General features: G+C 45.4%; 1 protein-coding gene and 1 pseudogene across 4 annotated transcripts in view; one reads left to right on the top strand and one right to left on the bottom strand.

Moving 5' to 3' along the window:
- Nucleotides 1-539: 539 nt before the first annotated feature.
- The window catches only part of FKTN (fukutin), a 111,333-nt gene continuing 86,969 nt past the window's right edge, over nucleotides 540-24,903 (top strand). The window contains exons 1-2 of one of the 4 annotated variants that reach the window (XM_078676669.1): nucleotides 540-972; nucleotides 21,043-21,227. In XM_078676669.1, the coding sequence (XP_078532795.1) occupies nucleotides 21,123-21,227 (105 nt within the window). In that variant the 5' untranslated portion in view covers nucleotides 540-972; nucleotides 21,043-21,122. The remainder of the gene's footprint in view (nucleotides 973-21,042; nucleotides 21,228-24,903) is intronic. The other 3 variants (XM_078676670.1, XM_078676667.1, XM_078676666.1) reach the window with 3 other exon arrangements.
- Nucleotides 6,372-6,961, bottom strand: LOC144820310 (protein KTI12 homolog pseudogene; annotated as a pseudogene).

The following is a 24,903-nucleotide window of genomic DNA, read 5'->3' as shown; positions in this document are numbered from 1 at the left end:
AAATGTTGGCAGATATGATCATGCTTACACGCTATTGTTTTGTAGTGTGATCAGCTTACAAGTAAGGGCTGGTTAGTGCCCTTCTGTTTCAGGTGCTTTGCTGCAGTTTCGTGATAGGTGTAACTTCTGATATGTATGTTTCCATTGACTCCATTGCTTGATTTTGGTCGCGAGAAAGTTTCACTGTAAGTGTCACACACAGTCGTTGTTGAATGCCACTCCTAAATACACTGAAACTACGAAAATGTCACACATACGCATTCTGAAACCTTAGCAGCTATGCTAAAGGGCTTAGCCGACTTAAATCCCCGTGTGCACGCAACTCCCACAAGTAGAGCAAGCAGACTGCTTAGAGGTATGCACCATGCTGGTGTTACTTTCGATCCCCATCGTGGTCGGCGTAGGGAAGTTTGACCAGTCTATTATGGCCGCCACGGTTTGGAGCGACGGGCAGTTCTTCCTTCTACAGTCCTTTTTCTGTGTTCATGGTTGGTAGCTTGTAATTCATAGCTCTGTAAATGCGACGCAGCTGTTGCAACAGTGTTTTTATCGGATACAATGGGTATTCCGCTAGTCTGTAACAGGTATATTTCGCGTTGCCCCTAGTCTGAAGTAGGATGGCCATTGACCCATGCTTCTATGGATTCATCATGTCTGTTATTCGGGCGTGGCATGGCCCTTCCAGGCTTCCGTAATTCTGTATGGTGTTGGAAGTTAAACCGGGTCAGTCGACCCAGGGCTAGAGGTAAACTGAAGCGCTACACGCTTGGGTTTAAGGGCCAATTCTTGTGTCACAGGCCCAGCGCAGCACAGTCGAGGGGTCCAACAGTCTCTGGCCACCCTCCGAGGAAGAACAGCTGCTTTTACCGGAACAGTGCAGGTGCCAAGAAAGCAGCTGCCCGGGGAACCGGTTGGATCCTTGCGACTAGAGGCGATGGAGATATTGATGGACAGCAGTCTCAAGTCCCGCTGGTGAGACCCAGAGCATTCCGAATATCCTGCAGTCTCTACTTTGCAGTTTCTAACATCGAACCAACTTTTTACCTGGCACCCTCGTGTGTTCGCCCGCATTTTCCCCTCCTGCTGTCAGGCTCATCTCTATCACTGACAGCCTCTCACTCTGACATTCGCTCCTCCCTCCTGCTGGCAGCTTTTCCGCCTCTCTCGTGCTGACAGCTTTTCCTCTTGCTGACAGTGACCCCTACATGACTGACAGCCTCTCCTCCTCACAGCCTCTGGTGAATTCCCTGCAGCTGACATTTACGGGTTACTCCTGCGGCTGACACCCTCGATGCTTTCCAACGAATGACAGTTTATATGCCTCCCTCTGTCTCTGTGTGTGTCCCCCCCCCGTCTCTGTTTGCGTCCCACGTCTCTGTTTGCGTCCCCCCGTCTCTGTTTGCGTCCCCCCGTCTCTGTTTGCGTCCCTCTTTGTCTCACATCCCTTCGTACCATGCCATCATGATTGGCGGCTCTTGTGCCTACGCTCCATCCCTGGGCCGACAGTTCTTGTGTTTTTTTTCCAAGTACCTTTTGGCTCACATTTCTAGGCATCACCCCCAATCTTATGAGACACCACGCTCTCTTTTGGCGCACACTTTTTCCGTGAGGTTGCTTCCCCCTTCTGGCTGCTGCTATTCACCCCTCTTCCACGTTCAGGCAGGCAGTCAGTTCCCTGTGTTCAATAATGTTAGTGAGGCTGCAGTTCTGTGACTATCATTCGGAATGACATTAGGTCTTGCCTGAGACAGTCCTTGTGGTGTTGCTTGCGAGGCTGTTTACTTACAGGGTGCCTCCTGTTGGTTGGCTTCATAGTCACACTAATTTTCTTGCTTCTCTTTGGTCACATGTTCTGGCATTTACTGTGTTTGTCCCTCACCTGGTGCATGGCCAAATGACTGTTCCTTGTCCAGTGTGTTCTCTTCCACTGCTTGCACTTTCGGACTTAGATTTGAAACTTAGCACAGCTGTCAGGATTGCTAACAACATCTAGGGGACATTCAGAAAGCTTCCCTGGGAATACATTCTGCCCATTGCTTACCATTGGCTTTGTAACTCACATTTGTTTGCTTTCTATTTGCTGGCTTTATTTGTTTTAGGCTGTCCAGATTGAGTTTCGATTCCTTGGCCCATACCTTATTTACTGTAACTTTCCAAATGCTCCCTTTCTGTAAACCGACCTCTAAATCTTATTATCTTGTCACATTTACTGTGCTTTCAAAAACAGAAGTCAAGTGTCAAGCTTTGTCTTCTAGGGAGATTGGTGTTTAATTTTCTTTCTCGGACTTCAAAGTAAGAGGACTTATGTAATAATCACAGTGGGGGTGTGCTGAGGAAGGATGTACAATGTTATTTTTTACTACATAACATAACATGTGTATTTGTGCCACTACCACACAACAACATTTATATGTCTGGTAATGAACTGTGCGGATATTTCGGAATATATCAGAATTAAGAAAACACAAATTCAGCAAATATTTTGGTAATTCTGAAGTGTGTTGGGCTGTATACTTTTACCAGTAAAACTGTGTGTCTGTGCAAATGTAATGGTAATTTCAATTTAAGATGTGCTATCTGTAATGGCAGTGCGGAACCACACCATGCATACTCCACTTTACCCCACTGCACTGAACTTTAGGCCACTCTACTCTGCATCACTGCACTTTGTCACTGCACTCTGCACCACTCTACTCCAATCTACTGCACTCTACACCAATGCACTGTAAGCTAATACACTCTAATCCACTTTACGGTGCTCCACTCTACGCCAATCCACTCTAAGCCACTATGATCTACTCTGCACCACCGCACTCTACGACCCACCTCTCTGCGTCACGCAACTGCATTCTACGCCACTTCAGTCTACTCTGAAACAATCTACTCTATGCCACTGCACTCTTCGCCACTCTATTCCACTCTGCGCTGTTCCACTCTATGCCACTACAATCTAACCTGCGCCACTCCGCTCTACTCTGCGCCACTTCGTTCCGCATCCCTCCACTCTACACCACTGTACTCCACTCCTCTTTACTCAACTCTACTTCACTCAAAACAAATACACAGTATGCCACTATTCTCTACAACACTCTACGCCACTGCATTCACTCTATTCTACTCTGCACCACTGTACTCTTCGCCACTGCTCTCAATGCCACTGTACTCTGCACCACTCTTCTCTGTGCCACTGCATTATACACCAATGCACTATATACCACTCTACACCACTGCAGTCTACGTCACTCTACTCTGCAACACTTCACTCTCCTTCACTGAACACTGCACCACTCTACTTTGCACCAGTTTACTCTGAGCCACTGCACTCTGTGCCAAGGCACTCTACTCTTTGTTCTTTATGCCACTCTGCTGTACTTTAATCCAGTGCACTGTACGCCACTACACTAAACGCCACTACAGTCCATGCCACTACACGCCACCCTAATCTACTGTGCACCACTGCAGTCTATGACAATACACTCTACTCTGTCACATGGCTGTATTAGTGCTGGGAAGGAACACTGCAATTTTATATGCACACGTTGCTTAAGTTGCCTTCTTTTCCTATGCAATTACTTTTGACACACATTTCTGTGTGTGACAGTGCAGGATAGGTTTCTCTGACACCACATTGCTTACAATTCCACTTCGTAAGTACACTATCACAACACCTTGAACATTTAGTACAAAGCCTAAATACTCATTGTTCACATGTTATTTGTTATACGTCCATAAGGCGACATAGCTATCACAAAAGGATAAACAATGACGGCATGGCTGAGACCTAGACAGGGAAGCATGGATATTGTTATAATAAATGCACAATAATTTCTGTGTTCAAATCAGAGAAACACTTTTCTGTCACTGTGAGGTCGGAGTCTCGGCCCAGCTGATTCCTGTTTTCCAACAATGAGAAGGGATGTCCAACTTGTGACCAAGACGGGGACCTGCATAGTGTTAAATCATCGAGTAGGAGACTCTTGGCAGAACACCCGCCCTAGGCAATTAGGTTAGGGTGCGCATTCAGGGGTGTGGAATTTTTGAAAAACTGTACTTGTCCAAGGGACAAAGGGATACAATAATCTTCTAGCCCTGTAAAGTAATCCACTAGTCCCACGCACTCTATAAAACCAAAAGCTATACAGACTAGCAAGGACTTATTACTACTCAACTATAAAACCCAAAGTATACATGACCATCTCTGCCTCTTTGCACTTGCAAACTCTCTTATTATAAAGTATTACCTTCCACACTGTTTTCTTGCTATCAGCATAAATCATTTGCCTTTCCACTAACTTGCCATAGGGCCCACACCAATTCCACATCTTAATCATCGGGTTCATAACCCGCCTGTTCTCTTTTCTCACAACAAGGGTTTCACACACTTACTGTTAAATTACACCACTCCCTTACTACAAAATATACCTTCACACTATATACATTGGAATGGATATCCCTCTCACTACCCATCCCATGACCTTCTCTCCGCTCCCTCATCACAGGCTCTGTACCCCAAGCACATTTCACTACAGGTTCTCCTCCCCTCTCATAAGAGGTTTTATTCCATCTCCAGTTTAACCATATGCTTCATCCCTTCCAAAACCCTCTCTTGTCTACTGTTGCTACCTTGCCTCCACTTATGACAGGCTGCTCAGCCTTCTTTACCCCTTCTGCGATCTCATCTAAGCGCTCTGAGCAATCCTTTTACCTTAACCAGCTCACTTTGCTTCCTGCCTTCCATCAGGCCTGCCAACTGCCTCCACAGAAACAGAGGAAAGAGTCAAAATTGAGAAGCCTGCACAATACAGCTCTGAGAGTGGATATTTCAATAGCATAATACCCGAATCAATGAAGGGAATGTTATGAGACTCACAGATGGCGTGGAGGTAGACCTCAAGGGGACCAGGCTGGATTGAGGTGGAGAGAACAGACACCCAAGCTGTGAATTATTGAAAAAATCACCAGGCAATATTCAGTGAGCTATAAACTGGCATCAAGCACCTGCATGTAAACTGCAAGACATGGGTTTAGAACCTTGTTTGTTCTCAATATGTTATTATAAGGCTGCTAAATAGTTTTTTTGAGCATTATTAATAGACCATCCAGGCAGTGTCATATTTTAAACCCCAACTTTCAATTTCTACCAGCCAAACAATCGTGGCATATAATCCCTACCAGTAAAGACTGTTTATGACACTACACACTTGTATGGTTATTAGTCAGTGTATAATGTGTGTGAGATGTAAAGCGCTCTGGCATCTTACAGTGGGATAAGTAGCGCTATGAAAGTATTACATTAAAAAAGTTAGGAATTGCTATTTATTTTGTCATTCCTATAAATACTCATACGCACCATTACAGCTGAAATTTTTACAGTACATGCATATGTGTTACATATAGGAGCTACAGAAAATCAAAAACCAGCCTCCAAATCTTAGCTTTTTTTTACTTAAGTGATAACAAGCTGTGTGCCTTTGTTTCCCCCATTACTGTGGCATTTAGGTGTTAGGATCTAGATAGCTTCCACCCAGGATTATACTCGAACAGAAGGAGGTATGATGGCACTTTAAATGTTCTCTTAGTTTTGGGCTCGAGCTGGAAGAGAAGATTACTAAAACCCTGGCAGGGCAGCCTCCGTCATTCAGCCTTCTAAGGTCACTGATTATCATCTGATTAAGTAGTGGTAAAGTCTGTTTTTATAGTGCTTGAAAAGAACACGAGTGAAGTGTGAAGCACTATAATATCAACAACAAGTACTGGCTAGTAGGGGAGAACTTGTGAACGACTGAGATATAGCACTAGAATGTGGTGCTAAAAGTTCAGTGAATGTGGTGGGAGGAAGAGACAGGCTGGGCACAAGCAACTGAAGGATTCAAAGCAGATATGTGGGCACTAGAGAACAGCTTGAGGTGGGCATTTATGATTATGGTGTGGCATTAAAGGAGGTATTTAGAGAAAAGGATCCAAATACCTGAGGAAAGTGGGGGAGAGCGCGCAGAGCGGGTCAGACTACTAGCGTTTCGCCCGGGGAGCCTGATCATCCCCATGAGAGTCTAGGCTCGGGCTCAGGGTAAGTGAGCCACGTATGGTGAAACACAAATTGTACCAGCTGATCAGATAGGTTACTTGAACGGGAACAGAAACCAGTGAAGTTAGAAAACTGGGGAAGACAGGGAGAAGGAGGACTTAGGGGACACAGAGGGTGCATTAACCACCAACAGCGAGCTCCCAGTGAAGAAAGGTCAGTACCACCTCCATTGGGAAACATATGCCTTTAAGACAATGTAGTAAAAGAAGGATTGAGCATTTTGAAACACGCCCAATGTCCCACTCCGTTGCTTGCTGCCTGCCTCTTGGTTGGGATTTTGTTCCCACTAGTTGAGTTTTTTGCGCTTTCGGTAAGTGCCTCCTGGAAGTTCCTGCATTTCATGTTTATCAACCTTGACACTGAGCCTACGCAAATGAGACGATCTATTCCCCTGGACAGAAACTGCTTTCCTGTGGAAAATAGCATCACAAATGGCAGCATGCATCTTTCTGCACAGTAAATAGAGGAATGTCCCAGTAGTTCCTTGAATCGGGGACTTCAGAACTCTCTACAAGTGCATCAAATATTTCCTGCATTACTGGTTTTAAGGCTCTCTGGTGTTCACACACAGCTGACTTCAGGGGCTTTTAAGCAGTGAGAAATCTGTATATGTTTATCAAACAAGTACATCTTATATCCGTAACCCTTTATGTAATTGAGGGCGTCCAGTGGCACCACATCCTTTTTGTTCAGCTTCCTTGCCTTCAACTTCAGCTCGCAGGGCTCCTCTGACTTCTTACTCTTTTCGAGAATTTGCATACACAGCATTCCTGTACACTCTCAAGGAATTGTAACGTACGACATGCACCTTCCCTGACCCCGCTCACGTAGGCATCTACCACTGCAGGGGAATCCACCCAGCACCACTATTGGCATATCTTTATTGTTTAACTAAGAGCGCATGTGCAGCAACTTTTAGCACCCAGAAGCATAACTAATATGGGAGCCGGTGTTCTAACACAGACCTCAGGGCCGGCTTTAGCATTGGTGGCGCCCTGCCCTGTGTGACAATGTTTGTTGGCGCCCTCGAGTGACCATCTCCACCACAGATTCCTATTCCCTCACTACCACCAGTTAACAGTGCCCCTCAAATCTCCATAACCAGTCTCTCAGATTTATTTAGTTTTATAGCACCACTCATACCAGTGTGAGGTGTCAGAGCACTTTACATCATACACACATTTAACAGAGACAATCGCACGTGTAAATCAGTGTATAAGAAACACGTTACATAAGACAGAGGATTACAAGATGTAAGAGTCACATGTCATCCATACTTTACTGATAGGCAGATATAGTCCTTGGTCTGGAAAAGCACAAATTCAGAATTTAAAACATAACACTAATTGTTAGGGGTTTTCTTCAATAGTAATAATTCATTTCTACCCAAATGAACCTTTTTAGCTAGATCAGGTTAAGGAAAAGCCGGGCAAAAAAAGACATGTAGGTCTAATATAAACCCTGCAGTTTGCATGCAGACCTTTAATGACAGTTAATACCTCATTGTTCTCTATTAGGATTCTAACTTATAAACTGCAAAATAACAAATATCTCTCGGACAATAGCAGTAACCTATGTACCTATTAATATTACATGCACTTTGCAATCTGCATGGCACACGTTTTTAGCAGCAGGCATAGTAACCCTCTGAGCTAACTTACGAGTAGTCAAACTTCCACTAGACAAAACTCCTTCTCTCTCCAGGAAGAACATTTATCACCGGAGTAATCTTGACATTTTAATTGATCTCTTAAAATTGCTGGAGGGAAGGAACGAGGCAGCAGGTGGTTTTTAAGCCATAATACATTTGCGGTGGCACTGATCGCACCGCCCTAGAGCCAGCCCAGACGAACCTTACAGATACAGTGAGCAATAACGGTATTTTTTGGCTTTTTGGCAGGGCCGGCTAGGGAGCTCAGAAAGACATGCCAAAAGTTTATTTTTGCAAATGCACTTGCAGGGTTAAATACGCGTGCAGATGCGAAGGGGAGATCATCCCGATGGGGAGATCATCCCGATGGGGAGATTAAAACAACGGAGGGGAGATTAAAACAACAGCACAAACTTTCTCACAGCTGCAGCCAGGCTTTTAGTTACCGTAATTACCTAAAAAAAGGCGCATTCACTAAGCTTGCATATTCCAATCGGATAATAACTGCTTTGTGATTATAGGCACAAGGGTTAAAGAGAATGTCTACTTGTCCGGAGGACTAAGCAGACAATAAAACTTCTTGTCCACAACAAGAATCCTCATGTCCAGGGCGTCAGGCGATACAAATTACCCACCCCTGGCATAGTAGGAGTACACTATACTTATATGCTAGCATATATACCCTGTTTTAGTACCATGGTGGAATCGTTTACCCTTTTCGCTGTTCTGATACTGTTAATCACTTTTATCTGCTTCTGCCTATTAATCATTGCAGCGCATATTTTCTATGCAAGAATCACAATGGTTCAATAAATATTGAAAAGCGTCTTTGTGTATTTCTTGTGTATCTCTTTGGGCACGCACAAGTGACTGAGTGAACATTTTCTAGATATGTTACCATGGTTCCTTGGGGAGTCAAGGTTGTCATGGTCTAAGGTTGTCCAATCCATTTGTTACCTTCCTAGGTTTAGGGGTGCTTATGGTTACACTATGAGCTAGCAGGTTTATAGGCAAACATATCCTGAGGGGTTGTAAAGAATCAGTCTGGCTTCATCCCGATGTTTATGTTGTCCAACAAACATATAGTAGGAACTGTTCAATAACACAACTTTACTCTACTCTACTCTGGTCTGCTCTAATCAATTCTTCGGCAATACACTCAACCCCACTCTCTTATGGCCCATTGCACTCTACACCACTCCAGTGTAGGCCACTCCACTCTGCACCACTCTACGCCAGTGAACTGTACTCCACTTCTCTATGTCACTGTACTCTACCCTGCACCATCCCACTCTACGCCACATCACTCTACTCTGAAACAATGTTCTCTATGCCACTGCACTCTGTGCCACTCCACTCTTCTCTATGCCACTGAGGGTGAGGGTGTGTGTGTGAGGGGTGTGAGGGGGTGTGAGGGGGTGTGAGGGTGAGAGTGTGAGGGTGAGGGTGTGAGGGAGGGCGAGGGACAGGCATTGGACATTGAAGGACACAAGCACGGTGCACTGAGAGGAGCAGGCACGGGGCAGTGAAGGACACTGGTTTGGGGCAGTGTGGGTCATGCTATTTTAGTACTGAGACCCACTCATGGTGCATTTGGAAACATACTCAGGCTCACAACAAGAACTACCATTGAGCACATCCATTTACAACTGAAAATGATTTACATCTCACTAGTTTCTATTTATTCGGGCTCACGCAGTCACAAAATAGGTTCCTTAATTCTTAAGCACCTAAGAGCTCAAGGCAAATCACTGAACTCAGACGTTTTGGTGGAAAATTAGAAATACTAAATATTAGGTGTAGAAGTTCTATCTTGCAGTTTTTACTGCTGACTCATAATTTCTTTTGAACTTCAGACAACCCCAATTTGATTTGACAGCAAGGTCCTAGTTACTTTTCAAGCTGAGGACAGGCTAATGTACCACACTTTTGGATCTTTCTTAAACTCTTTGGCGCCATTTAAACAGCAGAGCTCCACATTGCTCCAGATGAGATTGGCACAGGAGTTTGGAAGCTAAGCAAGCTGGAAGCAATCTCGGTATCGGCCTTCCTGACCGGATGACCCATTTATCACCAGATGGATCGATGAGGGGAGAACAGTTTCTAAGATTGCAAACCCGTACAAATATCATTGGCGCCTCTTTTCCTTTATTTTGACAAGAAACAATAAGAACAGGAAATAACACGCATTGGCAAAGCTAGTAGGGTTCACCTTTAGCTTTGCAAACGTATTAGATTTTTCAATGCCTTTTTTTGACAATGCCATTCAGCATCAGCAATACCACAAAATGGTTAATGCCGATGCTGAACAGTGTTTGCAAATTTGAAAAAGTGCATTTGTGCATATGCGCACGTGTCACCACGCATGCATGCCTCATGTTGGTCGGGCGAGCCCAGCATTATAAACCATGTGCCTTGATAACGTAGCCACTTTGTTTTTTGTTTACCATTCCAAAATGGCACACTTATTTTGAAACCGTGAACAAGAAAAAACATGAAAAAAGCATTTGCTAGAACGGTGCAGCCCACCAAAAAAACTGCTGGGTCCAAAAAAAGTTTTAAAAAATGAGACCGCGAAAGATGAGCAACAGTGGAATGGATGTAATGAGCAACAGGATCAGTAGGGGGCAGTAACGGAGGAGCTTCGATGGTGAAATGAAAAATATTTAAAAGAAATTGAAACAAGTTTGAATGCAGTTATTGGGTGCAATTTCTAAAAATGCTTGCGTTTTTGTTGGGTAAAGACAAGTTTGTTTTATGTTTAGGACCTGCAATACAAACAGAGGGCATACACAATTTGAACTGGGGTGTGATGTTGGGCCTTTATGCCATTCCAATCTAGGCTGCACTACTCCTTCGGGCCACTCTACCCTACACCACTGCAAGCTACTCTTAACTGCTGCACTCCATTTCAATGCCCTCTACACCACCTTACTCAAAACCAGCGCATTCCATGCCACTGCACTCCACACCAAGGTATTCTATACTGCAACACTCTATGCCACTGCACTCTATTCCATTGTACTCTATGCTACTGCACTCGACTCTGCATCACTCACTCAACGCCACTCCACTCTGCTGTACTCCATGACACTCTATGCCACTCCACTCTATGCCCTTCCATTCTAAGACACTCTACTCCCTCTACGATACTCCACAACACCGGCATTAACAACGGTAGTAGGCCCAGCTCATTTTATATGTGAACATTTTAGTTTAGTTATGAGTGAGACTAGATGCAGGAATATGTTTTAGATAGTTAAAAGGATAGCTGGATGGATCGTCCAGTAGATGGGTGAGTAGGTTGTCAAATATGTGAGTAGATAGATGTGTGGATGAATGAAAGGTTTGTTGGAGCAGTGAGTAGATAGTTAACGCTAATTCGATGAGTAGGTAGAGGAGGGAGAGTAATTGATTGGATGGATGATTGAGAGTGAAAGCATGAGTGGGCTGTCTCGTGAGTCGATGGTTTTATGGATGAGAGAATGGTTTATCAGGTGAAAGAGTGAATGGAATCATGGGGGTAGATAGTTGGATTGCTTTGGTTTATTTAACACTTGGCTGAAGGTTATTCATGAATCAGAATGTAAAATAACAGTTTAAAGAAAAACAAGTTTACAAGAAAAGCGTCGGAGTAACATTTGTTTACTAATTAATGTAAATTCATGATGTTAAACTGTTAGCTCATTATAAATACGTTGCAGAGGAAGTACTTTACAGAGAATGCTTCATGCTGAGCCGTTAGAAGAATCAAGGTGATTTAAGAAGTCACAGTTTATAAACAACTTCCGTGAGGCGAGAGAACATGCAGGAATCAAAGTTAGAGAATGTGTGTTAGCTGAGTCTTACCTGCTTAAATGATTCCTCATGGAGCCCACAACAGACACACTGCAAACTTGGTTTGGTGTTTCCTGGCCAAACGTTTTTTCAGGAGTAATATGTGCTGTGTGCCAGGAAGAGCTTTTCAGAGTCAGATAAATAGTCCTTTCTGTACCAAACCTGAAAACCTAAGGACAATTGATGGCTTTTATTTTTTTTCACTCTTGAGCTAAGGGTTTCAGCTTTTGTCTTGTTTAGGCACTGCTTAACTTGTAACAAAAGTAAGAAAATAGAAAAAATAAGGCCGCCAAATGCTTTTTTTCTATTTGTTTACTTTTGTTACAATCACAGCACCCACGCTTAGGCTTTGAACATCTTAAGCTAAAACGTGGGTGCTGTGATTGCTTCAAAAGTAAAGAAATAGTAAAAGAATGCAATTTTTTTTCTGTTTCTTTGTGTTTGAAGCAGTCGCGGTACCCGCAATTTAGTTTTTAATGTTTAAAGTTGAAGCGCGGGTGCTGCCAATGTAAAAAAAAAAAAAAAAAAAATGATATATGGCCATGTTCGGCTATCAGAAGGAACAAAAAGAAAGCATGACCGTCATTATTAGTACTAAGCCGTGCCACGCTTGTTAAATAATAATAATAAAACCTTGTGTGCAAAAGCAGGCAGGAGAAATCCCTTTAAGAAAATACTGCGTGGAAGCTGTAATTAAAAACATGCCAAATAACAACACATGTAACCGGGGGTGTCTTGTTGTTATGTTATGAGTTTTATATAGCGCACAGCTGCTCCAGCAAAGCGGCGTCCCAGCGCTGACAGCTGGAATTAGGAGGCTACTAGCAGAATGCCAGGTCTAGAGAGGAGGGAAGAGGTCTGTTTAAATTGCCATACGGAATGCAAGGTAGTTATTCATGCTGCGCATGTGCATAGGAAGAGAGTTCCAGAATTTAGCTGGCAGGGTGTGGAAAGAGCGCCCACCAACACGCACCCTCCTCACCCAGGGAACAACCGCCTGATGCTGACCCATAGACCCTTCATGGAAGGTTACAAGAAGAGAAAAGGCGGTACTTAGGAGGGACTACTAAGCCTATTGACCAATGAAAAATCACCATTTACAAAGGATAGAGGCCAATTAAAAAGGTGGACGGAAAGTGAGCAGAGCTTCATGCCCATTTCCTGAATAAAGCATGTCTTAGAGACAGTACAAGCACAGCCTAGGCGAGATCTCAAAACGATAGGATGAGTTTATAAGATGTTTCTAACAGTTTTAAATTATATTAATGTGTTTAATTTCTTCAACTCATGAAATTAAATGTTTAAAAATGTACGTGCCTTAAAATGTTGTTGTAGCCTTGGGTTAATAATTATTGGAAGTTAGTTTACATTAAAACATCTTTAATATTATTTTATAGTGATTAAACATTTATTATTTTTCTCTATACTTTACCTTAAGAGACTCCCGCCGGGTGGCAGAGACCTCTGGGTGAAAAGTTACTAGTAACAAAAATAAAATGTTTTTATTAACTTTTTCGAATTTGCCTGAATAAGGTAACCAGAGGAACATAATCCGTCATTTTCCAAACCATACACCTTGTATTACAAGTACATAAGCCGTTTTCTGCTTTCCGGTCCCTTTTCTCCTCCCCACCCCCATTTTCCGTATACAGCTCCGATCCCCCATCAACTCAAAATCACCTCCATACCTATTCAAGGTGGTCTTTTGCTGGGAGCGCCCATAATCTTAGCAAGCATAGCGCCTTACTATTAACTTTACATTTATAAATATTGTTCTTGTAGGCTTCAACCCCAGTTTCGAGGTGGGTGGAGACATATTAGTCTGCACCTAGTAGTTAATTTACACTTCGAAATAGTAAGTCGCCAAAAAGTGTACATTTACTAATAGGTGCAGTATTAAGTTTACACTTAAGTAAAACTATGCGTGCACATTTACTTTTGCAATTGGGCTCACTTTTTTGTGCCTGGCAAAATGAGAAAATCCTGATACAATGTGTTGAGGGCCTCGTGGTTGAATGGGGTGGATAAGCAAAGTTTTTGTTATTGCATCTAGTAAGACATTCATAAATTGATAGTTGCTTTGTGGTAGTCTGTAGAATAGGAGGAAGGAGTAATCAATGGCTGGAGTGGAGTATGCTAAATTGGGAGTTTGTATGGCAAAAGTTTTGATGTGTGCGATTTTCAAATATTTCTTAAAGATGAAAGCTAAGCCTGCTCCTGTCTGTCCGTGTGTTTTCTGTTGATGAGGTAATATGCCGGGGGAATATTTTCAGGACATGAGGTTGATGTTGTTGCTGAGCCAGGTTTCTTTAAATATTTTCTTGTGCTGTTTTGTGGAGGTGATCAAAGATGCTCATGTAGTTCTTGTTCATGGGACGTGGTGTGAAGAGAGAGGAGGGGGCAGGAGAGAGATGGATGTGGGAGGAGGAGGGTAAATGCTGATCGTGACCTTGTTTTATCTCCTGCGCTAAACTGGTGGCTTGAGTAGAAGGGGGGCGTTCAGCAGTGAAGACCGATGACGGGGCACTTTGGAGTGGCTGGGCTAGGAGTCAAGGGGTCATTACCTGTTGGAGTAGAGTGAGGAGGGAAAGTGATGTGTTCTGATCCCTAGCTTCTTCCTGATGAGACACATTGAAGGTGGTTGAGCATCTTGGATTGTGGTAATTTGTGTATGTGTTGTCCTTGTGTAAAGGTGACATTTGATTATGCATGGTAGGTTCCAAGCATAAACAGATTGATATTGATCAGATCCCTCTTTAAGTGGAACCTCAGGATTCTTACGTGGTGGTGATTAGGTGTACTCTAAATTGATCATCTCTGTTTTGTGGAAGTCTAAGTGGGTTATCCTCAGGTGTGCTTATCCCCCCCCGCCCCCTTTAAAACCTAGGAAGGGTGGTCCCATCCTGTAGAAGTGGAGACGGTTAATGTCTAATAACAACTGTCTTTTGGACCCAGGGTAGCTCATATCAACCAGAGGGGCTGTTTCCTGAGGGACTATCCCACTCTGTAAAAGTCAAGTGTTGTGTTCGAGTGATACCCCTGAAACTCAGGTGTGGCTGTTCCGTGCTAAGTGGCAGAGGGAGGGGTGTACACCGGATTGGTTATCTTCAGTTTGTGTTTAGGTGGGCACAAAACACAGCCTATTGGGGGGCTAACCCTGGTATAGTTATCAGTATATTCTTGGTTTAGGATGTTAGTAGTTACTGAAGGGCAAAGGGCTCAACTGGCAGTTTGGTGGAGGAGGCAGGGTTACTGATCCCCCTACTATTTCGAGCATCTAACAGGCTCAAACGGAAGTGATGCCTTAAGCTGCCGCCCTTAAGCTGGACGCTGTGGGGAGCTAGTTTTGTGCAAAGAAAGAGGTGGGAACTCTGGTAACGCTTCCCAGCCCTATGGATCTCAGAGATCTTTGTGATGCTAGAGAGCCTGGTCCCAGAAGCAATCAAACCCCAAGAAAGACAGCAATACACAAACTAACAAATGAACTGGCTTCCTATTTATGTTAAACTACACCATTGAGAAATGTGGTTAAAATTACAGTCCATGATTACAACGGCAATCCAAATGTCATTGCATCAAATAGAGCAGTGATTATCAAATCCATATTTATGTCCAAGGCAAATTGCCTATTCTTTTTGCAAGAGGGAGACACCGACAACCCACAATTTCTTCAGGGAGACCCCATATCCAGTCATGTTTTGTCCTTCAGCATTGTCCCAACTCCTTTCTTTCCCACCCCCCCACCCTGCTTTTCCTGCCTTTTCATTGTCTCCAAATACCTTTTTAGGTCTCGGCTAGCGTAGGCTGCGCTTGCACAGTCTCGCTGCCGAGATTTTATGTTTTCTGGTAGGGAGGTAAATGAGCTAGCTCTTCTCCATTGGCTGGCTTCCTAAACGGCAGCCAGCCAGAACCCTCCCACCAACACAACGGACCCCAACGAAGCAGCCCGCAACTTCACACAGTGGCTCACCAACTGCGCCGATGACCTCGCACCACTGAAGAACCCTCCCAGCAGACCCGGCAGCAAGAAAGCCTCGTGGTTCACCAACGAACTCAAAACCTCCAAGAAAAACTGCCGCACCCTCGAGGAAGCCTGGCGACACGACCAGACTAAAGAAAACATGACAGCCCTCAACAACGTCACCCGCATACACCACCAGCTGATCCGCACCACCAAAAGGGCAACATTCAAAGAACGACTGGACAACAACACCCACAACTGCAAGGAACTCTTTAGCATCGTCAAAGAGCTCTCCAACCCCTGTGCCTGCAACAACGACATCACACCCTCGCAAGACCTCTGCGACTCACTCGCCTCGTTCTTCCACCGCAAGATCGCCGACATACACAACCACTTCGGCGCACAGACCACGCACCCAACCACCGAACCAGCGCCCCCCACCACCACCCTCTGCAACTGGACCCCGGTCAGCGCTGAAGACACCACGAGCACGATGAACACCATCCACGCCGGATCCCCAACCGACCCCTGCCCTCACCACGTCTTCAACAAGGCCGACTCCATCATCGCACCCCAACTCCGGGACATCATCAACATCTCCTTCGCCACTGCCACCTTCCCGGAGAACTGGAAGCATGCCGAGCTCAGCGCCCTCCTGAAGAAACCCACCGCGGACCCCACGGACCTCAAGAACTTCCGCCCCATCTCGCTCCTCCCTTTCCCTGCCAAAGTAATCGAGAAGACCGTCAACAAACAACTCGCCACCTTCCTCGAGACAAACGGATCCCTCGACCCCTCACAGTCCGGTTTCCGAGCTAACCACAGCACCGAGACCGCCCTCATCACTGCCACAAACGACATCAGATCCCTGCTTGACAACGGGGAAACAGCTGCCCTCATCCTCCTGGATCTCTCAGCAGCGTTTGACACAGTATGCCACCGCACACTAATACAGCGCCTCAGCAACACCGGAATCCAAGGGAAGGCACTGGAGTGGATCATCTCGTTCCTCGCCGGAAGAACCCAGAGAGTCCGCCTCCCTCCGTTCCGATCCGCGGCCACCGAAGTCATCTGCGGCGTACCTCAAGGATCCTCGCTCAGCCCCACCCTCTTCAACGTCTACATGAGGCCCCTCGCAGCCATCGCACGCCAACACAACCTAAACATCATTTCCTACGCTGACGACACTCAGCTGATCCTCTCCCTCACCAATGACCCCGCCACCGCCAGCCTCCAGGAAGGAATGAAAGACGTCGCAGAATGGATGAAGACCAGCCGCCTGAAACTGAACTCAGACAAAACGGAAGTCCTCATCCTGGGATCATCCCCCTCCGCCTAGGACGACTCCTGGTGGCCCCCTGCCCTGGGCATCGCCCCCTAGCCAAAGGACCATGCACGTAACCTGGGTTTCATCCTGGACTCCTCCCTCACGATGACCAAACAAGTCAACGCCGTCTCGTCATCCTGCTTCAACACCCTGCGCATGCTCCGAAAGATCTTCCGATGGATCCCCACCGAAACCAGGAAGACGGTCACTCAGGCCCTCGTCACCAGCCGACTGGACTACGGGAACACCCTCTACGCGGGAACCACAGCGTAACTACAGAAAAGACTCCAGCGCATACAGAACGCCTCCACACGACTCCTCCTGGACATCCCCGCCACAACCACATCTCTGCCCACCTGAGAGACCTGCACTGGCTGCCCGTCAACAAGAGAATCACGTTCAGACTCCTCACCCACGCACACAAGGCTCTCCACGACTTGGGCCCCAAGTACCTCAACAAGCGCCTCACATTCTACACACCCACCCGCCAGCTCCGCTCGCCTAGCCTCGCCTTTGCCACCGTCCCACGTATTCGCAGAGCCACCGCCGGAGGAAGATCCTTCTCCTACCCGGCGGCCAAGACATGGAACTCCCTCCCCATCCACCTACGACTGACCCAGGACCATCTCTTCTTCAGGAAACCACTCAAGACCTGGCTATTCGAGCAGTAGCGGATCACTCCCCTCCCAGCGCCTTGAGACCCTAGCGAGTGAGTAGCGCGCTTTACAAATATATTGATTGATTGATTGATGGGAGAAGAGCTTTGTCTGTAAATTTAAGCCCCGTCCGTTTCGGATTGAGGGGCGTGTTTTTTGCTCTCCTTTCTCTCCGTGACGTCTTCAGTCACTCAACAAAAAACACGCCCCCCAGTCTGAAAAGGACGGGGGTTATCCGCAGCTGCTGCCACCATTTTGCCTGTTTGTTTTTGGGCTTGTGGCTGTTAGTGGTCTCTCTCCCTGCATGCGCCTCTACCTCTGTATGTGTCGAGGCTCCAGTTCCGGTCTTCTGTACGGCAGCCTTGCTGCTGTGCCTGCACCATGGGGGGCGTCGCAACGTATTCTGTGCGGCAGGCTGGTGCGCAGGTCAAGCTGGGGCCGCTGCTTGACTGTCAGCCATTTTCGCACACTTAGAAGCCCAGGGCTGTTCTGTGCAGGGGGTGCAGCGGAATGGCTCAGAGCTTTGTGCCGGGTGGTGCTCGGCACTGCAGCCTGTGGCTGGCGGCATTTTGGAGTGGTTCTTAGGGCTGTGGGGTTGTCGGGTGCTCCTGCGTTCTCGCCGTGGTGTATTTGCTGGCGAGCCTCCCTGTTTACAATCCAGCCGGCGTTGCGGTACCACTGGCTCTCCCCCTCCCCCTTTGGTGCCGATGCACTTCCAGGCTACCCTTCCTGCTTCGGCCCCGCCCACCCTCCTGCCGCTTCTCTACAGGGATTAGGGAGCTGGAAGACCCTGGTCCGGGATTCCCGCCTCACCACTTGGAACTACTGAGGGCACCGGGAGTGTATTCTGGGTCAGCCTTATTCCCGGGTCACGCTGCTGACTTGGGAGGAGCGGAGGCCCTCACGATGGTGGCTGCCCTATGGAGCATTTGCCCTGTGGACCTGTTCTAACCGTCACTCGTCGGTGTTGTAGCGGGTGCCCTCTTTTCTCCTCAATGGCGTTTGGTAAACTGCCCCCTGTGCCTGTTCCTCCATCCTTGGTGCGTGTCTGGTGGGTGTTTGTACCGCCCATGGCCATATGGCACTTTTTGGGCTTCTAATGGCGGGGATGGGTGGGGTGCCGAAGGGCTTTGGGGCACATTTGCTTGTTTTCGGTTTCACCCTACGTGTTTGCGCCCCCTATTCTTGGGGCTGCTGTGTCTTGGCTGCTTTCTCTTCGCTTCGGCTTTGATATGCGCACCTAACTCTGTGTTTCGAGGGGTTGTTATGTTCTGGCAGGGCTGTTGTCGCTTTCCTGCTCTGCATTTTGTGCGTGGGTCTGTCTGGTTGGGGGTGTCAGAGGTGCTCTCTGGATTCTTTTGTGTGGTTGCGGCAGATGGGGACCGGTATAAGAGACGATCCCTGATGTTTGGAGGAAATCTCTAGTGTTTTTGGCGGATTTCATGGCGAGGGCTGTGGAGCCGCTTCAGCAAGCGACCATTTCCCTCGGCCGCTAGCCACACCCCCTATAGTTTTTAAAGTTCAAGTTTTCCCTTTCAGACTATGTGTGTGTCTCTGTGTGTGTCTCTGTGTGTGTGCGTGTGGCTCTGTGTGTGTGTGTGTCTGTGTGTGGGTGTGTGTGGCTCTGTGTGTGTGTGTGTGGGTGCAAATGCAATAGGTCTCGCATTTGCGAGAGATTAAGCTATTGGCATTGTAAATGGCAATGCCATTTATTTATGTTTTTAAAAACAAAAATAATGTAATGAGCAACGCCAATAGCTCTAACTAACGCCTAGCAAATAAGAAAAGGAACAATGCAAATGCTTGTTCCTTTTCTTATTTGCTAGGCGTTAGTTATTTTCCATTGCTGTCCGCTCGCTCGCCTTTCCTTTCGTCACTCCCTCTGACCCTTACACCAGTCTGATTTGAAACTTTTTTCCTCATTTCTCTGCACCTGCATGGCAACCCTCACCATTGGTTTATCTATCATTCTTTGTAGAGCACCTGTTGGCTTCGGAGGCCGGTTTGCATGGCGCTGACAAACGGTTATTTCTGACAGCTGCTAGCTGTCCAGATGTACATTGGTTTTGCCTAAAGCTATACGTGCAACCTCTGTTGGGACAGTCTGTAATTGGGTTATCTCTTGTGCCCATGCAGTGGCCGAGGAAGTGGCGTACAGTATAACACATAACCTCATGTACAAGGGCAGGGATGGGAAATGGAGCGAGAACGGTCCAGATAGAGAAGGGAGAAAGGTGGAGCACATACGTGTGAAGATGGATAAGAATAGAGGAGTTTAAGATTCAAACGGCAGGGAAGCAGAAAGTGACCAGAGAAGCAGCAACGGGAAACACAGGGGAGGCAACAAGGGTTGTGATTTGAGTGACATTGGTGAGGAAATGATGCATGGTTTGCGGGGTAACAAGCTTTCCTACGTGTTCAGATGTCAAATAGAGTAGACTAGAGAAAGTTAGTCATAAGTGAAGCAGGACATAGAAAACAAGCATTGGCAATGCCAATAGGTCTGGCTTTAAAGGAATGTTGTAATGTAATGTGACAAGCATTGGCAATGCCAATAGGCCTGGCTTTAAAGGAATGTTGTATGGTAACGTGAAGCATTACAAGTAGGTAACATGGTAATAGATACATATTAGTGTGGAATCAAAGAACTGTAGAATAATACTGGTGTAGGTTAAAAAATCATGTGACAGTAGCACTGTGAAGCCAGACCTAATAACCCATGTAGGTTAACAACTGTCCTCCTCCCACCTGTGATGCTTCCAGAGAAAAACAACATAAATTATCTAGTTATCGAATGCACTTTGATTGCATTCCAATGTTGTGTGTGTGTGTCCCTGAAATTTCAAGCTTAGGTAGCTGGATAAATAACCAAAATGATCACAGCTGCTAGAGGGCAAGCACTTTTTTTTGTGGAAGCACACAACTTATGCCCAATCAAAACACGTACCTCTGGCTCCCAAAATGTGGGTGGAGCCAAAGTCCCTCTGAAGTGATGATTACATAATTGTCAAGAAAGACCATACAATCACTTACTGAAATCATGCAGCATACTAGTGCCAGAAATAAAAAGTACGTTTGGAGTTGATTCAGCTAAAAGAGTGCTTGAGTACATGTACAACTTTGGAGAGGTAGAAATAACTCCTTGGTACCTAGATAAAGTTGTGCCTGGTGCTAGGTAGGCTCTTTGTCAGCAGAGTGTCATATTCCAAGTAATTGGTTTATTTGAGGTCAAAAGGAGCCTTTGGATCTCTAATATTCCTGTGAAATTTTGTTTTCTAGCTCAAGTTCTCCTACCTGAGCATGGAAACACAGACTCTCATGTCAAAGTAGAATCTTCTTGCTGTGATTACAAATTTCAATGTTCTGACAAAAGACATTTAGTTTAATATGTGATGGAAAAGTCAAAGACTTATGTTTTCCTTTCTTTGTGCAGGGTCCTCACTACGTAGGTTACGATTTTAGACAATCTGTGCTGTTTTTTTCCCTCGTGATTTATCAAAAACATGTTTACTTGTTATTTTGTAGAATCCACATTCTAGTCCAGAAAGCTGAAAATATGAATTGGCATTACTGTTTACTCCTACACCAATGAACCCTAAGAGCTAATGCTGAGACTCAACCAGAACGTGGTTTTGGCCCTGCTGACCTTGGCAAGTTCACTGTTTCTCCTGTTTCAGTTGTACTACTACAAACTTTATTTATCACCAAAGGTAAGGCATTTTTCTTTAATTATTTTGACTGTCCTTATCACCTGATTATTTATTTTGTTCATTTATTGTGCGCTCCGCTCATGGTCTGGGGTGCCTTTGCAGTGCTCACACCCGGGATTCCATGGTGATTTACTCTTTTCATGGGAAATCCCTTGAGTTTCATTCGTTGTAGACCTTTTAACTCAACCTGGTCTGCCTCATTTACACCTAAGGAGGCAACTTGTCTACCACAGGTTAGGGATATCATAATTCAGTTCACTCCTCCTTCGCCCCTTTTGTGGACACTATTGATGCCCTGAACTCAGGAACCCTACCAGGAAATTATCCCCCCCCCCCAATTTTGTCCACACCCGAGGTAAAGCACATCCTCCTAATTTTAACACTTCCATCTACTCTTGGATTTAATACTAACCTTTCTGCATCTATGCCCACCCATTTCCCTTGCTCTACTCTCCAATCCGTGAGTGTAGCATGTGTGTTCACTAGCGGAATTCTCCCTCTTATCTTCCATGTATTTTTGACAATACTTTTTCCACTTGTTCCTTACTTAATAAGGGGTGGCCCTGCAGTGGCTGAGATCTTTTCTTTCCGGACGATCTTACCAGGTTCGGGATGGCTGTGAGAGTTCCAAGTCAATTCCCCTCCAGTGTGGAGTGCCACAGGGCTCTTCTTTGAGCCCTACATTATTTAATGTTTACATGGCCCCCCTGGAGGATGTAGTTTCCCCATATGACATCAAAATCGTCAGCTATGCTGACGATACGCAGCTGGTGGTTTCTTTATCCCATCTGGCCGACAACCCGGACACTTTGAACTCCTGCCTGTCGGATGTTCATATTTGGATGGAAGAATCCTCCCTTAAGCTGAACGGTTCGAAGACGGAAATATTGCTGCTGGGGAGCAAAACTCCCCTTTTCCCTTCGATTTACTGGCCGAGATGTATGGGTGTTTTCCCAGCCCCCAAAGAAGTAATTAAGAGCCTGGGAGTCTGGCTAGAACCAGACTTGTCATTTCGCACCCAAGCCAAGAAAACTGCAGGAGTGTGCTATGCCCTGCTTCGGTCGGCTCGAAAAATTTTCCCTCTCCTACCGTTAACATCGAGGAAGCTGTTGATTCAAGGTCTTATAACATCTAGACTCGATTATAGTAACGCCATTTTTTTGGGCGCCCCTGAATCCACCTTCAAGACCCTTCAGCAGGTCCAAAATGCAGCGGCAAGGCTGCTTATGGATATCCCGAGGACGCAATCAGCGAAACCGGCATTAAAGGCGCTGCATTGGCTCCCAGTACGGGAGAGAGTGACCTTTAAGGCACTTTGCACGGCCCATAAAATCCTCTCAGGGAAAGGTCCCCTTATTTTAAAAAACCTAGTTATTCCATACAAAGCAAGCAGAACGCTTCGATCTGATCGGAAACATCTCTTGCTAGTCCCGAGAGTCAAAAAGGCCCGCACGGGTGGGAGAAGATTTTCATTTAATACAGCACAGATTTGGAACTCGCTTCCTCTAAAACTACGCGCCGAGTCTTGCACACTGTGTTTCCGCAAAGGTCTTAAAACCTTTTTGTTCCCCGTTTAGTGCGTTAATTCTGTCCCCCAGTAACATCTGATCTTGTCTGGAAAAGCGCTGGGATGCCCAAGGGTAACTGCGCGCTATATAAGATTTTAAATAATAATAATAATAATCATTGCTGTGGCCAACACCATTGAGCCATGCGTCATGAGGTGAGTACCCTTTAACTCTTCTAAGACTTCTATCCGCCCCACCCCTCACCTCCGAAGCATCTTGCCTCAGTGTAACACCACCTCTCCACCTGGTACCCCCCCACCTCCCAGCTCCCCCGGTTTTCCCCATTTTGTTTCTATGTCTAATCACCCACCTTGCAGCTTTAGCACACACGCCAATAGATATACCCAACCCTGTTTCATTGTGGTTGCTGGAAATTATGTTCTAAAGATTGTTTTGTTTGTGTTGGGTGAATAATACATCCATTTATTGCTGTATTTATTATTTAAATAGTTTTGTAGTAAACCATTGTTTTTCTGTACTAGGTGCGTTTTAGGCATGCAGTAACCGGTTACATTAAGATCTTGGTCCATAATACTCTTTATTGTTTGCAACCTTATATTATGTCTTCAGTAGCTTTTGACTTGCTTTTCCGGAGTGACCGTATAACAAGGCATCAGAAGCTAATATTACATTATCTTCCTATTTCAGTTTTTATAAATCTCTTGACTAGCTAAGTTTAATACAGCACTGGTGACACATCACAGGGTATACATTGCCAAACTTTAAGACACATCAATTCAAATGCTTTGCCCAGAATCACACAGGTTGGTCAGTTGGGGTGCCCTAGCCACTAAACCACATCTGCTCCACATGAATCTTTCTAAAGCTTCACAATGATCCATAAATAGCTTCCATTTGGGCCCATGGTATTTAAAGTGTCTTGCTTTGCAATTCCAAAAACTGTTAAGATTTTATCCCTAAATCAGTAAGCTGAGCCACGTTAATCCATGACTAGACTTTTTTTGTGGATTTCAGTGGTGTTTTTCATTTTTCCCAAACCTTTTCAAATAGTGCTTTATTAGTAATTAATATAAAGGACACATTTAATTCAAAGGAGAAGTAATGCAGAATATGTAGTGTCTTCCCATTGGCAGTGGATCCAGCAGACTTATATTAGACTGTTATAAGCATGGAAAGTTTGCCCATTGGACTCTAACTCACACTCTGATCTTATTTTGCTGTCACACTAATTCTGTCAGGACTCTCCCTGGTTTACAGGACTATTAATGAATTTGAAACATAAGTTATATTCAAATGCTTTAATAATAGATTCCTAAACACAGTCAGGGGCCATTCACCTACTCCTTACTGAATATTATGACATTGTAGGGGTGGTTAAATCCTGCCAACATCCTCGCCACTGCTTTTCTGCACTCTTCATAGCATATCTTTCTTTAAGTCAGTAATGACCTTCCTTTTAACATGTATTCTGGGATTTTACATTTTGCTGTTGTTGGACCTGGTCCTCTCTGCAGGGTTACTCCAAACATTTTGCCTTTACCCTCCTAGAACTGCAAATTTGATTTTGCAATATAGCCCCCTTACCAAATCTTAAACTCCCCTTCTATGGTATATAAGTCACTCCTCAGGTAGGTCCTACGTAGCCTGTAGGGCAGGGTGCATTTTATTGGACATGTACTTTTAAGTTTTACATGTCCTGACAGTGAAAACCCTTTCAACTAATTTTTCACTACTCTGAGTCCTACTTCTCCCATAGGATTAGATTGGTTCCCTTATTACATTTAATAAGTGCTATCTTTTGATTGGAAACAGGTTAACATTTCATATTTAGTGTTTGAGAAATTGTAATTAAAAATCCTCTTTAATGAGGGGCGTGGCCAACTACATGGCCAAATAGTCGCACTCTCCATGAGCTCCGGCCTGAGATAAAGGAAATCAACAAAAATCCTGCCATAGTAGGTTACATTCACTACAGCCATGGCGATCTAAATGCAAGCGTCACACCATCGAGTTGCTATTTGGTGATTTCTGTCCCTGGATCCTGCCGGAAATTTGAATTTGGCGAAACAAAATCCTGGCCGCTGGCAAAATGGCGACACGCACCGGCTGACTGTATCCTAGGCCTGACTGCTGGCGTTCCACACCAT

The sequence above is a fragment of the Lissotriton helveticus genome, chromosome 2_1, assembly GCF_964261635.1.
Source record: "Lissotriton helveticus chromosome 2_1, aLisHel1.1, whole genome shotgun sequence".
NCBI classification, from domain to species: Eukaryota; Metazoa; Chordata; class Amphibia; order Caudata; family Salamandridae; genus Lissotriton; species Lissotriton helveticus.
The sequence above is the reverse complement of the archived record's forward strand: the minus strand, read 5'-3'. Positions and strand labels throughout refer to the sequence as shown.